This window comes from Primulina tabacum, chromosome 10 (assembly GCF_025594145.1).
Source record: "Primulina tabacum isolate GXHZ01 chromosome 10, ASM2559414v2, whole genome shotgun sequence".
NCBI lineage: Eukaryota > Viridiplantae > Streptophyta > Magnoliopsida > Lamiales > Gesneriaceae > Primulina > Primulina tabacum.
Window position 1 is genome coordinate 25,941,748 of NC_134559.1, and position 15,194 is coordinate 25,956,941.

Below are 15,194 nucleotides of genomic sequence, written 5' to 3' on the forward strand. Positions count from 1 at the left end.
ATCACAACTCAAATATCCCTTAAAATTACATTTTAATGTATTCATGTAGAAAAGTACATTTTAAACATGTCAACATGCACAACATATTGATATATGCAATTAAAACATTTAATTAAAATACAAAAGAATTTAATAACTTGCATGCGCGTGATATACGTGGACCTTCAAATTTTCGGGACGTTACACAAAATGATCGAGTTATTGCCTATGCATCGAGACAGCTGAAAGTTCACGAGAAAAAACTACCCCACTCATGATCTTGAGCTTGTAGCGGTAGTATTTGCAATAAAGATTTGGATACATTACTTATATGGGAGAAGTGCAATATTTTCACCGACCATAAAAGTTTGAAATACTTCTTCACACAAAAAGAGCTGAATATGAGGCAAAGAAGATGGCTAGAGTTGTTAAAGGACTATGACTGCGACATTAACTACCACCCGGGAAAAGCTAATATGGTAGCGGACGCATTGAGTAGAAAGATAGCAGTTATTAATCAATTATCACTTCAACGACGATTGCAGTCCGAGATTCAACGTTTTGAGCTTAAAGAGTATGCTAGGGGCGAGGCCCCTAATCTGCCACCATGACAGTACAGTCGAATTTGAGAGATAAAATCCGTGAGGGACAATCTACTGATGAACAATTGCAAAAGTGGAGATTGAGAGATGAAGCCAAGGGCCGGAAGCTTTATTCTGAAGTGGATGGTATAGTTCGTTATCGATATAGTTTATGGGTTCCTAGTGATGACTCTTTGAGGGAGGTCATTATGAAGGAAGCTCATGACACGCCATATTCTGTTCATCCTAGAAGCACGAAGATGTACAAGGATATTCAATTATTGTATTGGTGGCTGGGTATGAAGAGGGATATCTTGCGTTTTGTATCCGAGTGTTTGACATATCAGCAAGTTAAAGTTGAGCATCAGAGGCCAGCGAAAAAGACTTAAGCCGCTTCCTATTCCTGAGTGGAAATAGGAGAACATCACTATGGGCTTTGTCGTGGGATTGCCGAGAACTATCAAGGGATTTGATGCTATATGGGTGATAGTGGATCGTCTTACGAAATCAGCGCATTTTCTACATGTCAAGACGACATTCACCATGACACAATATGTTGAGTTTTATATTTGAGAGATAGTTCGTCTGCATGGGATCCCCGTATCTATTGTTTCTGACAGAAATCCGAGATTTAAATCATCTTCCTAGGAAGAGTCTGCATGCAGCAATGGGGACTATATTATTATTCAGCATGACATTCCATCCTCAAACTGATAGACAGTCCGAAAGAGTTATTCAAATTTTGGAGAGCTTGTGTCATTGATTTTCAAGAAAGTTGGGAACCGAAGTTGCCACTAGTGAAGTTTACCTACAATAATAGATTGGAGAATTTTGTCCGGACTTGATCAAGCAAATAGCGGAGCTAGTAGTCAAAATACGAGATAGAATGAAGACTGCACAAAGCTGACAAAAAAGTTAAGCGACGAATAGAGTTAGAGTTTGCAGTAGGCAACCACTTTTTGTGAAAATAGCACCTATGAAGGGTGTTACACGATTCGGCAAAAAATGCAAACTTAGTCCAAGATTCATAGGGCCATTTGAGATTTTGGAAATGATTGGAACACTAGCCTATAAAGTGACGCTGCCACCAATGCTATCTGGAGTACACAATGTGTTCCACATCTCGATGCTGCGAAAGTACACGTAAAACCCTTCACATGTACTAAATTATGAACCACTGCAACTGACTCCAAATATGGCATATGAGGAAAGACCCATACAAATCTTGGCTAGACAAGAAAGAAGACTCCAAAAAAAAGTTATACCAATGATCAAAGTCAAATGGCTAAATCACTCGGAAGAAGAAGCCACTTGGGAAATCGAGAGGGACATGAGGAGTGGCTACCCGGAGTTATTCGGTAAGTTCTAATTTCGAGGACTAAATTTTATTTAAGAGAGGGAGGAATTGTAAGGTCCAAAAATAAGATGATGTAATCCAACTGCTGCAAATTAAGGAAAAATGGAAAATAACTAATTAAATGATTTTAATTGTTTAAATTGATTATGTTTGATATGTTTATATGGTTTAAAGTAGTTTACTACTTGAATGCATAAAGCGGTATTTTTAAAGGTTATTCGAGATGCGATCGAGGAATGGAGACCGATGGCTGAAAATTGGAAAATATTTTTATTAAATAATTATTTTTTAATGATTTAAAATAAGGTCGATACTTTATGATATTTTTGAAAATAAGGAATTTCAAGATGAATTTATACGCCGAGACGTAACTTTTATCGGCATTTGATTTTCAACGAAAATATGAACTTTTTGACAACTTGGATACTTTTCTAAACGAAATACGGCCTATTGTACCATGATAATGGGCCTAGGCTTGTCCACTTACCAATTAACAATTATTTAAAGCCCATAACCCCTCCCATAAACCCTCATATGCATGCCCAACTCACACACAAGACTCCTAGAACTCCTCAAACACATCACACACGAGAACATCAGCCAAGGGAGGGTAATTTTTATTGAAAGAAATCAGCAATGGTCCTCTGTTCGTCGTCGTTCTTCGCATCTCAACGTATTGTTGTGCGTAATATACGTGAAGGCACGCCATACACCTTTCTTTTACATCTATCACACCATAATACACGTCTGAATTGTGTTTGCAGGGAAAAAAGTTGGCCTTGCTTTTATTTTCGTTTTTATGCATAGACATGTGATTAACTCATGATTTCTTGTTCCAAAACTTGAAATATTATTGCGTGAAGGGTCTGCCATCTTAGGGAAACCAAAAGGGTCAAGTTTTAGAGAATTTAAGGGTAGTGACAAGCACACACCATGGCTGCACACGACAGGAAAAAAGCTGGATGAAATTATTCATGTTCGTGTTCAAGGGGTTCGGCCTTGGGGTATTAGGAAGGGAAGCTGTGCGGGGCTCTCAGGGTGAAGGGCAGGGCTTGTGAGGGTCCTGGTCTCGAGCTAAGAAGGTCCACATGAAGCTGGGAGGGCTGGAAACAGAAGAGGCGCACAACTAAGACTCTTCCTAGCCGCGACCGTGTGTAAGAGTCGGGGCCTGCACGTTTCTGTGCATGGGCCATGGGGTTTGGGCCAAAGGGATTATAAGGAGGTTAGTCATGGTCCTAGGTAGGGTTCGGGCTCGGTGGTGGCTCGAGGGTAGGAGTCCTAGTGTAATAGGAGTCCTAGACCAAAGTGAAGACGACTCGCACGGCTCGGATTCTTTGTACAAGGGCCTGCAACGAGTTAGGTTGAGTACAATGGGTTCAATAGGGTCCATGGGTGGTCTGGAAAGGGGCTGGCTCGGAGTGGCTTGGGTGCGGCTCGCGGGAAATGGGAGTTGGCTAAAGAAAAAGATTTAGGGTTCGGTTATTAGGGATTAAATGGCTAAGGGTTGAATCGTGGGTCCACGAGGGTGGTTCATGGTTCACAAGAGTAAATTAGGTATAAAAATTCTATGTTTAAAATTTGGGAATTTAATAATAAAGTTTGATATTAATTCGGGATTAAAAAACGCACAATGAATTAATAATCACGAAATAAATCAAAATCCTTGAATTTAAGCTAAATAAAAATATGAGAAATTTAATTTAAGCTTAAATAATTATTTGGGATGGTCTAGAGTCAATGAAATTAAGAAAAAGTCAAAAGCGAGAAATTTTACGTCTCGGGGTAAAACGATCATTTTACGCCTAAAAATTAGTAGACGTCATGGCAGTGTCCCGAATACTATAATATATGATAAAATGTTTATTTATAATGTTTGTGGAATTTTACGAAAATGTTAAAGCTAAAAGATATGTTGCATGCTTGGTTTAAAAGAAAAATGATTTATGCATGTTTAATTTTTATAAAGTGATGAAAATATGAAATGTTGAAGGAAGTGAAGTAATTGTGACTAATACGATGATACTATTATGATGATACGATGATATGTAAGGCCAAGGCTCAGTTGACGGGTGAGAGTGTCGCTGATGTCCCCGTCGCCCAGTATTATTGTAATACATAGATGGATCCATCGATCTTCAGCTAATACGAAAGTCACAATTAAAGATCTGAATTCAATGAAAGGAAAACATATATGTTTATGATGAAAATAAATATGTATATGAGGATATGAAAATTGTTTAAGTTTATGCATGTTTATGAAATTTTATTTTAAGTAAAATTATTTTCACTGTTGCATGTGATTGTATAAGTATTACTTGCTATTATGGTTATTGTTTGCTGAGTCAATAGACTCATAGGTGTGATCGATGCAGGTGAGCATGATGTTGATGTTGTTGAGGGTCTTGATTGTTGATCTTGCTGGTCTGAAGGTGCACATAACCCGAGGATCATCGCTAGTTTTCCGCATTTATGATTTAATGTTTATGTTAAATATTTTTACGAATTTTATGATGATTTTGAGTGGTTTTTGAGAGGTTGGTAGAGATAGTATATTTTTGAAATATTGCTAAGTTACGATGGACAAACGTTTGACGATTTTATGTTTGAATAATTTCTTTTGAATTTTTTGAATATAGTTGGTATGTTTTATTTTAAAATAGTGTCAAAATCTTATATATATATATATATATATATGTATATGTATCGACCGAGATATAAATTTTTTTTAATATTTTTAAAGAAAAACGAGTAGTGGAAGTTTCAGAAAATCACTATTGGTTATGTGTTTAAACTTGCAGTGAGAGCAGTAAGTTGTGTTTCAAAACTACAAACAGTTGGCGTTATTACAACAAATGTAGAATATATGACAGCTATCGAAAGCTTACAATGAAGCAATATGGATTAAAAGGTCATTGGATTCGATTGAGCACAAACAAGAGAAGATTCATTTGTTCTGTGACAGTCAGAGTGTCTTGCATATAGCAAGGAGTCCAGCATTTCATTCCATGATTAAATACTCTGGAGTTCAATTTCACTTTGTTCGAGAAGTAGTAGAGGAAATAAGTGTGAATATGTAGAAGATCCATACAAAGGATATCATAGCTGATGTTCTGACCAAGCCAATAAACATTGATATGTTGACTGGTGTAGATCTTCAAATGGCCTAGTGGAAATATAAGTAGCAGGAAATGACAAGATTGAAAGGATGTGTGGAGATGTGTTTGATACTCAATCAAATCTCCAAGTTGAAAAATTTTGACAATTCGAATATGAATGCTGACAAGTTGAATGTGAATGCGGATTGTTTTTTAGGCACATTTAATGAGCTCAGAAGCTTTCACATTCAGGATTCAATTTGTCAAATTTGAAGGCAAAATTGAAAATTGGCTTATCATCTTCACAACTATAAATAGAGCTATCCTCTATCAGTTGAATGAATCCCAAGTTCTCAGTTTTCTTTTCTTTCATTTTATAGCATTTAAGTGCTTAGTTCTATAATATTAGTGAGGTGTTTGTTCTCATGTAGTAAGATAGTATGTTCTTTTTGGAAATACAGTGAGTATTTGTACACCATAAAATATTATAGTGAAATTCTTTTAATCTTGCTCGTGTTTTTTATCCTAATAATTTTTACGGGCTTCCACGTAAATCTCGGTGTCTAATTTTATTCTATATTTTCATACTTTTATCTCAAGATGTTGTATCTGAGACCAACATTTTGGACATCTGTTTCAGTTTTTTTCCTGAGATTCTTCACAGTTTCACGAGAATCAAAGATTTTTTGGGTTTTTATTTTATAGTCGAAGAGTGGTTGGCATTATGGGGGTTGATATACTTGATTTATCTTGAAGGGGAAATCTACAGTTGCAAGCACTGCCAAATTCATTTCGCTATATACAATGACATAATCTCTAAGGTGATCTTTTAGCCACATGTTTTGATATTTACCCAATATCGCGTAAAGCTTATAATTTGTTTGGTACAATAATTATCTCAGTTAGAATAGATAAAATAATCGTAACAAAAACGATTGAGCTGTTGTATCATTACAAGATTTGAGTTGCACTATTATTATCGTGTAAAGCCCAAAATAGTATACGTAAAATCCATGCATATATTTAATTTATGAAATTTATTATTTTAATTATTTATGTTTATTTAATGTATGTTAAAATGTTTTCTAGAGTTTTATGTTTCAGGCGATTATTCGAGGCGAGATCGAGGAAAGGAGATAGGGACGATTTTTTTTAGCAAATTTTAATGCAGTATTTTATTTAAGATAAGGATGGAGTATTTTAAATAATTTAATTAATTTTAGTAATTTAAGAGCTTAATTATTTAAATGATTAATTGATTTTAAAATTTTAAAGTTGTAGTATTTGTGCATCTTATTTAAATTTAAAATTTATAATGGGGTTAATATGAGATTTATTTTAAATTAGTAAGTTAAATGTTTTTAAATAGATTTTTTAGTATATTAAATACATATGTTACAATTGTTTATATATATGTAGGTATATATATATATACACATATATATATCAACACACAAACACACACACTTTGACTCACACACACACTCACACATTTACACACACATATACACGTACACACACAACACAAAACACAAAACAAAACATGTTATTAAACTTTTTGACTAAAGAGAAGGTTGTGTTTTTAAAACACTCCTATCTCAATTTATTTATTTCATTTTCTTCCTTCTTTTTTTTTCATTCAACGAGCACATCTCCTCTAAAAATTTCCAGCATATATTTAGTAAGTTTTCTTTGAAGAAATTGAGCTAACTTCGTCCCGGATCGTCTCCCGTATCATCTCCGCTTCGGTATCGTCGTTTCGGTATTTTTAAATATCAAAAGGCACGTATAATCTGTTCTTGCTGCATCGATCATGTCATATTATGTATTAAGTTGTTTTTAAGCATAAAAATGTATGTATGATGTAGAAGTTTGAGCAGAAAAATCTACCGAATGTATTTGGAAGTATTTTTGGAGTTGAAATTTCGTGTTATGATGGTCTTTCGAAAACTGAGATTTTTTTGTACATATTTTGCGAAAACTTTCAACAACAAAAACGTAGATCTTTTTGATACGTTCGATTTGATATAAAATTCGAGTTATTTGGATTAAAAACGAGTGAGTTATTGTGTTTTTAGTATGACTGCTCAAATTAGATCCGAAAATTCCTGTTTTGATGTTCTTTCGAAAACTGCAATTTTTCGGTACATATTTTGAGAAAACTTTCAACTACAAAAACATAGATCTTTTTGATACGTTCGATTTGATATAAATTTCGAGTTATTTGGATTAAAAACGAGTGAGTTATGATGTTTTTCGTATGACTGCTCAAATCGTGTTTCAAGAAAGTTATGAATTTTAATGTGTTCTTGAAGTTTTTATGTTGCAGGCTTTGTTGGGGATCGATGGGTGATCGTTGCTGCATATAAGAAAGTTAGTAATGATGTTTAGAGTATTTTTGAGGTTTCGATTCATGTCGTTAAAAGCTTGAATTATTAAGAAGTCGTAAGAAATAAACTTTAATATAAATGACAGTATTTTTGGGTCGTATAAATTGTAGGGTGATTATAAAAGTTTAGTTCATTGTTATGGTGTCCTAGAATGGTCTCATAGTGTGGAATCTTGATGCATTATGTGTTAATTGGGAGAATAGACATGTCATAAAATTTTCATCAAATAATTCGTTGGGCAGACGGACACGGACGACGGAGGTTAGCACGGGGTTCGTGCCTTCTCATTTCTTCGACACATATTTAAACGCACAGACACGGACCCGTACACGGACCTAGGGACGGGGTCCGTGCTCCTTCTTTTACATGACACATATGAGGCAGTACCTACACAGACCCGGGGCCTAACCTGGGTACGGGGTCCGTGTAGCTTCAGTTTTTGGGATAAATATTTTATCACTTAATGTTTGGTTTGAGGTGTTATGGTATGATTTAACATTAATGTTTTACAAGGTCAAGTGGTGAGAAATTATAGAATGTTCTAAGAAATTATTTAGCTTGAGATTAAGCATGACTTTTACGTTTAAGTTGTACACGTTAAGCTTATGAATTCATGTTAGTATGTTGCAGCAACGACACGATTGACATCCAACGAATCCCTCAGCGCTAAGTAAGTATGTATGACGTGCAAAGAAAATATTTGAAGTTTTTGAGGTATGCTAAATGTCTTGTGACCAAAAGTAAATGGGTTTGGAAGTCGGTGAACGTGGCCGAGGACCTCTCCACCCCGTTAAATTATGAACGGGTTTGAAGTTAGGATTGGAAAGCGTTAAATTATGAACGGGGACCAATCCGCCCGTTAAATTATGAACGGGTTAGATCGTGGTTGTGAAGCGTTAAATTATGAACGTGGATCAACTGGCCTGTGAAATTATGAACAGGGATCTCATGTACGTGGCAGTGGATACGTCCCTGTCAGCCCAGTACTGTGGTTTGTCTGATCAGATATTTATTATGTTATGGGTCACTTGCTTTGAAACATCCTCTACGCAAAATGATGAAGTTAAGTATGTTGAAGTATGAAAGCATATTTAAAGAAAAGTTTATGTGATGGCACGTCATATTATGTATGCATGTATGTTCAAAGTTTATGCAAAGCTCAAGTTTATGAAAGTTCAAGTTATTATGCAAATTCAAGTTTCAAAGTATGTATGTTTAAGTTCAAAGAAGTTTATGAGAGTTCAAAGTTATTATGAAAGTTTAAGTTTCAAGTATATATGTTATATTTTGAAGTTGTATGTGGTTTTATTATGTAATACTCGTTATTCCCAGTTTATACGTGTTGAGTCTTTAGACTCACTAGACTTGAACGATGCAGGTGAGTACGTTGAGGAGGAGACAGGAGGTGGCGACCAAGGGGCATGCTTGGACTGAGCGGAAGGCTAAACCCGAGGACCACTATGTTTATGTTTTATGAAAACTTTAAAATATTATGTTTTTATGTTGGATGTGAGATGATTTGAAATAAGTACTTTGTTGGAAAATATTAGTTGGGAATGTTGATTTTAATATTATTAAGTTAAATGACAAGTGACGACCGTATGAAATTTTATGTTTAAGAAAATTTTTAATTTTTCCGCAAATTTTGAAGTAGTAAAAGTACGGTACGTTACAGTTGGTATCAGAGCGGTGTTCTTGTAAAGGGTTATGCCTAATTCCAGTCGCAAGAAGCTCATAAGGTCACACCTCAAGTCTGTAAGTTTTAAGTTTTCAAAGATTTATGTTAGTGTAGTATGCATTAAGTTATTATTTTCAGCATGTCCATACTTTTAAGTTCAGTTACGTGAATCCTATGTTATTTATATCATGTTCATATGCATGTTGGGTTTACGTATTGGGTAATTTTAGAACAGTATGGCTCCTAGACGTTTGATTGCCCGTGGAGCTAGGGATGAGGACCGAGAGTCTCGTGATAGGGAAAGAGCCACTCCTCCTCCTCCACCTCCAGATATGCAGGCGCAGATGCTTGCAGCTATGACGCAGTTCTTCGCACAGGTTGCGGGGAATCCAGCTCCAGCAGCAGGAGGTGCAGGACCGAGGACTCAACCGGAGGCAGTGTACGAGAGATTTCAGAAGATGAATCCTCAGAAGTTCTCAGGGACTACGAATCCTATGGTGGCGGAAGAGTGGGTTAAGTCTATAGAGGTGATCTTTGAGTATATGGAATTGCAGGATGTGGATCGAGTCCGATGTGCCATTTTTCTCCTAGCAGGGGATGCAAGACGATGGTGGGACAGTGCATCGGTGGCAGTTAATTTGCCGATGTTGTCTTGGGATGGATTCAAAGAGATGTTCTTCGCTATGTACTTCACTGAGGAGGTACAAGCCCGTTTGACTACGGAATTTATGACACTACGACAGGGAGATAGTAGTGTGGCTGAGTTTGTGAGAAAGTTTGAACAGGGTTGCTACTTTGTGCCACTCATAGCTAATGATGCTCGAGCAAAACTGAGGTATTTCATGGGTGGTTTGCGGCCAGTCTTGCGCCGTGATGTGAGAGTAACTGGCCTTACTACATATGCAGCTGCCGTTTCTGGAGCTCTGGCGGCGGAGCAAGACCAGAGAGACATTGAGACTGATATGTTGGGCAAGAGGCCCTACCAGGCACCACCGCAGCCACAGCATCAGCATCAGCGACCCCAGTACAAGAAACCTTTTCAGGGGCAGCCTGGGAAGAAGCCTTACCAAGGACCACCTAGGGGCAAGGGTCCTATCCAGCAGCAGGGGGCGCCTCAGAGGCCCGTTGTTTTCCCAATGTGCCCGAAGTGTAACCGCCAGCATCCAGGACCATGCTTGTATGGATCAGGCAAGTGTTTTAAATGTGGATCTACGGATCACATGCTGAAGCAGTGTCCTCAGTGGAAGCAGCCAACCCAAGGGAGGGTATTCGCCATGCACGCACAGGAGGCGAACCCAGACACTACACTAATGACCGGTAATCATTTCTATTTAAGCTCGGTATTATTTGCCTTGCATGTGGAAATTTTATTTGAGATTATTAGTGTACTAGTAAGATTTTAGATTGACTTGGAATATATTGATTTCAACTATGCTTAAAGTTAATTGCTAGTATTTTGGGATATAAGTTTGGTGTTGTGCTAACATCTCTCAGGAAATATTTTCATAAAGAGATTAGCCACAACTGCACTGATAGATTCAGGAGCCACTCACTCCTTTATATCGGAGACCTTTGCTAATCATTTGGACATCAAGTCCATTGGCCTAGACGTGAACTTTTCAGTGACACTTCCATCAGGGGAAGAATTGTTAGCCACCAGTGTGGTCAGAGATATTGATCTAGAACTGCAGGGTCACTTGGTGTATGCAGATTTGATTATATTGCCAATGCCAGAGTTTGATATCATTTTGGGAATGGATTGGTTGACAAAGAATCGAGTTCTTATTGATTTTCAGAAGAGATCAGTGTTGGTCAGACCATTAGGCATGGAGCAGTTTCTATTCGAGCCAGCTAGATGGAGGAATTTTCCTCGCATGATCTCCTGTATGCAGGCGAGGAGATTGATTTCCAAAGGGTGTCAGGCTTTCTTGGCCAGTATTGTGTCAGCACCTGATGTAACCACTCCATCTATATCAGATGTTCCAGTAGTCAGAGATTTTCCAGACGTCTTTCCAGATGATGTTGCAGGACTTCCACCGGATAGAGAAGTGGAGTTTGCCATCGATCTCATGCCAGGTACCGTGCCAATCTCTAAGGCACCATACAGATTAGCTCCAGCTGAGATGTTAGAACTCAAGCAACAGATACAGGAGCTTCTGGACAAGGAATTTATTCGCCCAAGTTTCTCACCTTGGGGAGCACCTGTACTATTTGTGAAAAAGAAAGATGGGAGCATGAGGCTTTGCATCGATTACCGTGAGTTAAATAAGGTGACGATCAAGAATAAGTATCCATTGCCTAGAATAGAAGATTTGTTTGATCAATTGCAAGGAGCTACTGTATTTTCTAAGATAGATCTTCGATCAGGATATCATCAATTGAAAGTGAAGGATGCAGATGTCCACAAGACAGCTTTCAGGACCCGGTATGGGCATTACGAGTTCTTAGTGATGCCGTTTGGAGTAACGAATGCTCCAGCTATTTTCATGGATCTAATGAACCGAGTATTCCATCAGTATCTTGATCAGTTCGTCATAGTATTTATTGACGACATCCTCATATACTCGAAGAGCCATGAAGAACATAACCAGCATTTGAGGATAGTCTTACAGATTCTTCAGAGTCGCAAGTTATTTGCGAAATTCAGTAAGTGCGAATTTTGGTTGGAAAAGGTAGCGTTTTTGGGTCATATAGTATCTAGTAGTGGTATCGAGGTGGATCCAGCGAAAGTAGCAACTGTCAAGGAATGGGTTGAACCAAAGAATGCATCTGAGATCCGAAGTTTTCTGGGTTTAGCTGGTTACTACCGTAAGTTCATTCAAGGATTCTCGTCGATAGCAGTGCCACTCACTTCACTGACTAAGAAGAATGCTAAGTTTGTGTGGAGCGATGAATGTCAGAAGAGCTTCGATACTTTGAAGCAAGCTCTTATTTCAGCACCAGTGTTAGCCATGCCATCAGGGCAAGGAGATTTTGTGTTATACACTGATGCATCTAAGCTCGGTTTAGGAGCAGTAATGATGCAACAAGGTCGGGTCATAGCTTATGCTTCCAGACAGTTGAAGGTACATGAGAAAAACTACCCGACACATGATCTTGAGTTAGCAGCCGTTGTTTTTGCATTGAAAATTTGGAGACACTATCTATACGGTGAGAAATGTCAGATTTTCACTGATCACAAGAGTCTCAAATATTTCTTCACACAGAAAGAATTAAATATGAGACAGAGACGTTGGTTAGAACTGGTTAAGGATTACGACTGTGAAATTAGCTATCATCCGGGAAAAGCTAATGTTGTCGCAGACGCATTGAGCAGAAAAGTTGCAGTCATAGCTCATTTATCAGCTCAGAGATCTCTTCAGTATGAGATTCAAAGGTTTGACTTGGAAGTTTATCGTAAGGGCAAAGCTCCTAAGCTGTCTAATCTGACAGTCAAATCTTCCTTGCTAGATCGTATTCGAGCAGGACAGTCTTCAGATGAGCAACTACAGAAATGGAGACTAAAAGATGAAGCGAAGGGCAGTGTTCTCTACACAGTGTCAGATGGTATTGTGAGATACAAAGATAGAATGTGGGTGCCTAGTGGTGATTCAATCAGACAGGATATTTTGTCAGAGGCACATGCATCTCCGTATTCTATTCACCCAGGAGGTACCAAGATGTACAAAGACTTGCAAATTTTGTATTGGTGGCCAGGGATGAAACGAGATATCCGCAGATATGTATCAGAATGTCTCACTTGTCAGCAGGTGAAAGCAGAGCATCAGAGACCAGCAGGGATGCTTAAGTCACTTCCCATTCCAGAGTGGAAATGGGAGAATATCACCATGGATTTTGTTGTTGGTTTGCCGAGGTCAGTCAGAGGATCCAATGCCATTTGGGTTATAGTGGATCGACTAACTAAGTCAGCACATTTCTTACCAGTGAAGACGACTTTCTCCATGACGCAGTATGCGGAGCTTTATATAAGGGAGATAATTCGTTTGCATGGGATTCCAGTTTCTATTGTGTCAGACAGGGATCCGAGATTTACATCGTCCTTCTGGAAAAGTTTACATGCAGCCATGGGGACGAAATTGTTATTCAGTACTGCATTTCACCCTCAGACAGATGGCCAGTCTGAGCGAGTGATTCAGATATTAGAGGATTTGTTGAGAGCTTGTATGATTGATTTTCATGGGACTTGGGAGTCTAAACTACCACTTGTGGAGTTTACCTACAATAACAGTTTTCAATCATCAATAGCTATGGCTCCTTATGAAGCTTTGTATGGACGAAAGTGCAGATCGCCAGTTCATTGGGATGAAGTTGGTGAGAGAGCAGAACTTGGTCCAGAAATAGTTCAGCAGACTGCAGATGTGGTGGTTAAGATTCGTGACAGAATGAAGACCGCCCAGGGTCGTCAGAAAAGTTATGCTGATAAGAGAAGGAGAGATCTTGAATTTGCTGTAGGTGATCATGTATTTGTTAAGATAACACCTATGAAGGGTGTTATGAGATTTGGGAAGAGAGGTAAGCTGAGTCCGAGATTTATTGGACCGTTCGAGATTCTTGACAGAGTTGGAACACTAGCTTATCGTGTAGCCCTACCGCCGAAGCTTACATGATACTATGGGATAGGCTCGAGTCAATAAAAGTAAGAGAAAATCAAAATCGATAATTTTGGAATCTAGGGGTAAAATGGTCATTTTGCGTCCCGGGTAGTACGAAAGGCTTGACAGTGATGGTATTTTACGATATATGCTAAAGCTGTACGATTTTTCCTGAAAAAATTATATTTTACGAGTTTTGAAGGACACGATATTTTATGAATAAAAGGAAAGAAAAAATATTTTGAAGGATGTGAATTGACTGTGACGAACATGATATGATTAAGAATATCGTGAGGGAGAAGGCTCAGAGGGAGCCCGTTTACGGGAGAAGGCCTAGAGGGAGTCCGACGATCGTATTTCCACTTACAACGAGGCCTAGTGCCCGTCCCCATGCACAATGGTGAGCTAAGACTTATTAGTCGACCACATGATGATACGATTACAGCTAGCCACTTTCAAGGATAAAAACTTCATCCAAAAATGATATACGATGATGGAAAGCTTTACGATTTATGATTACAAATTTATGCTAGCTATTTTAAATAAAAGTATGATTTTATGCATGTTTATGTATATATGTATTATTTGTTACTCATGGTTAGAATGTGTTGAGTCATTAGACTCACTAGGTTTGGATGGTTGCGGGTGAGGATGAGATTGAAGGAGACGCTGACGGTTGAGTGGATCGAGTCCGGCAATACACTTCCAGGGACATTGATATTTCATATTTACTTATTTAATAGTTAAAGTTTACGAAAAGATTTTGAGGATTTTCTATTTAGAGATTTATGTTTGATTTTGAAGTTCAATTTTGGATTATTTTTAAAACGTTGACGTATGAGTTCGGTGGTTGACAATTATGAATTTTTATGCATTTAGGATTTTGAAATGTTGGATGATTTTTAATTGAATGGTTCGAAGTTTATAAAAAAAAATAGTAGGATTTTAAAGTGAAAAAGGTAAACGACGTTTCAAAAATACTCCATCTTCAGTCAGATTCTGATTTTTTTCCATCGGATTCTTCTTGATTCAAGACTTCTTCTCCTCCACAAATACTCTCATATGAAGGAATATCCTCAAACTGGTATACTTGAACAAAATCTTGGTAATAAACCGCTTCTTCAATATCTGGAGTTGATTCATAGCGCTTTATCCCTTTCTATAATTTTCTGGACAATTAGTTGAAATATGACCTTTTGCTCCACATGTCCAGCAATTACAACATTTAAAATTTTTATTAGCTCTGATGTGAGTTCTTCTCAAAGTTTTCTTTGTTGGTGTTCGTCTTAAGCTTGAGATGAGTTTGATGCTTGGGATTACATCATAATTCTTGATGCTACACTTCTTTCCCTAGATTTTAAGATCTTGCTTTCTGTCTAGATCATATTGTTATTGTTTTCCAAGAACTTCCTACATTTCTTCTACTTCTGATATAAGGGTGAGATCTAAAACCCTTTTTTTTAGCCTTTGTGACTTACTTGCAATGATTGTAGGAAGATCATTTTCCTTACAACATAAATGA

At 37.6% G+C, this 15,194-nt stretch overlaps 1 protein-coding gene across 1 annotated transcript; it reads left to right on the plus strand.

Moving 5' to 3' along the window:
• The first annotated feature begins 9,436 nt into the window (after window positions 1-9,436).
• LOC142505011 (uncharacterized) lies at window positions 9,437-15,194 on the plus strand. The gene is made up of 4 exons (XM_075617837.1): window positions 9,437-10,268; window positions 10,719-10,858; window positions 10,973-11,156; window positions 15,166-15,194. Exons 1-4 carry the CDS (start codon window positions 9,437-9,439, stop codon window positions 15,192-15,194), a joined length of 1,185 nt encoding a protein of 394 aa, XP_075473952.1.

Excerpts from the sequence above, each read along its gene's own strand:
- LOC142505011 (XM_075617837.1), top strand. The coding sequence starts at position 9,437 with ATGACGCAGTTCTTCGCACAGGTTGCGGGGAATCCAGCTCCAGCAGCA. Across the intron at positions 10,269-10,718 it reads ACCATGCTTGTATGGATCAG|GGGAAGAATTGTTAGCCACC; the intron begins GCAAGTGTTTTA and ends CACTTCCATCAG. Across the intron at positions 11,157-15,165 it reads TGCCATCGATCTCATGCCAG|GAAGATCATTTTCCTTACAA; the intron begins GTACCGTGCCAA and ends CAATGATTGTAG.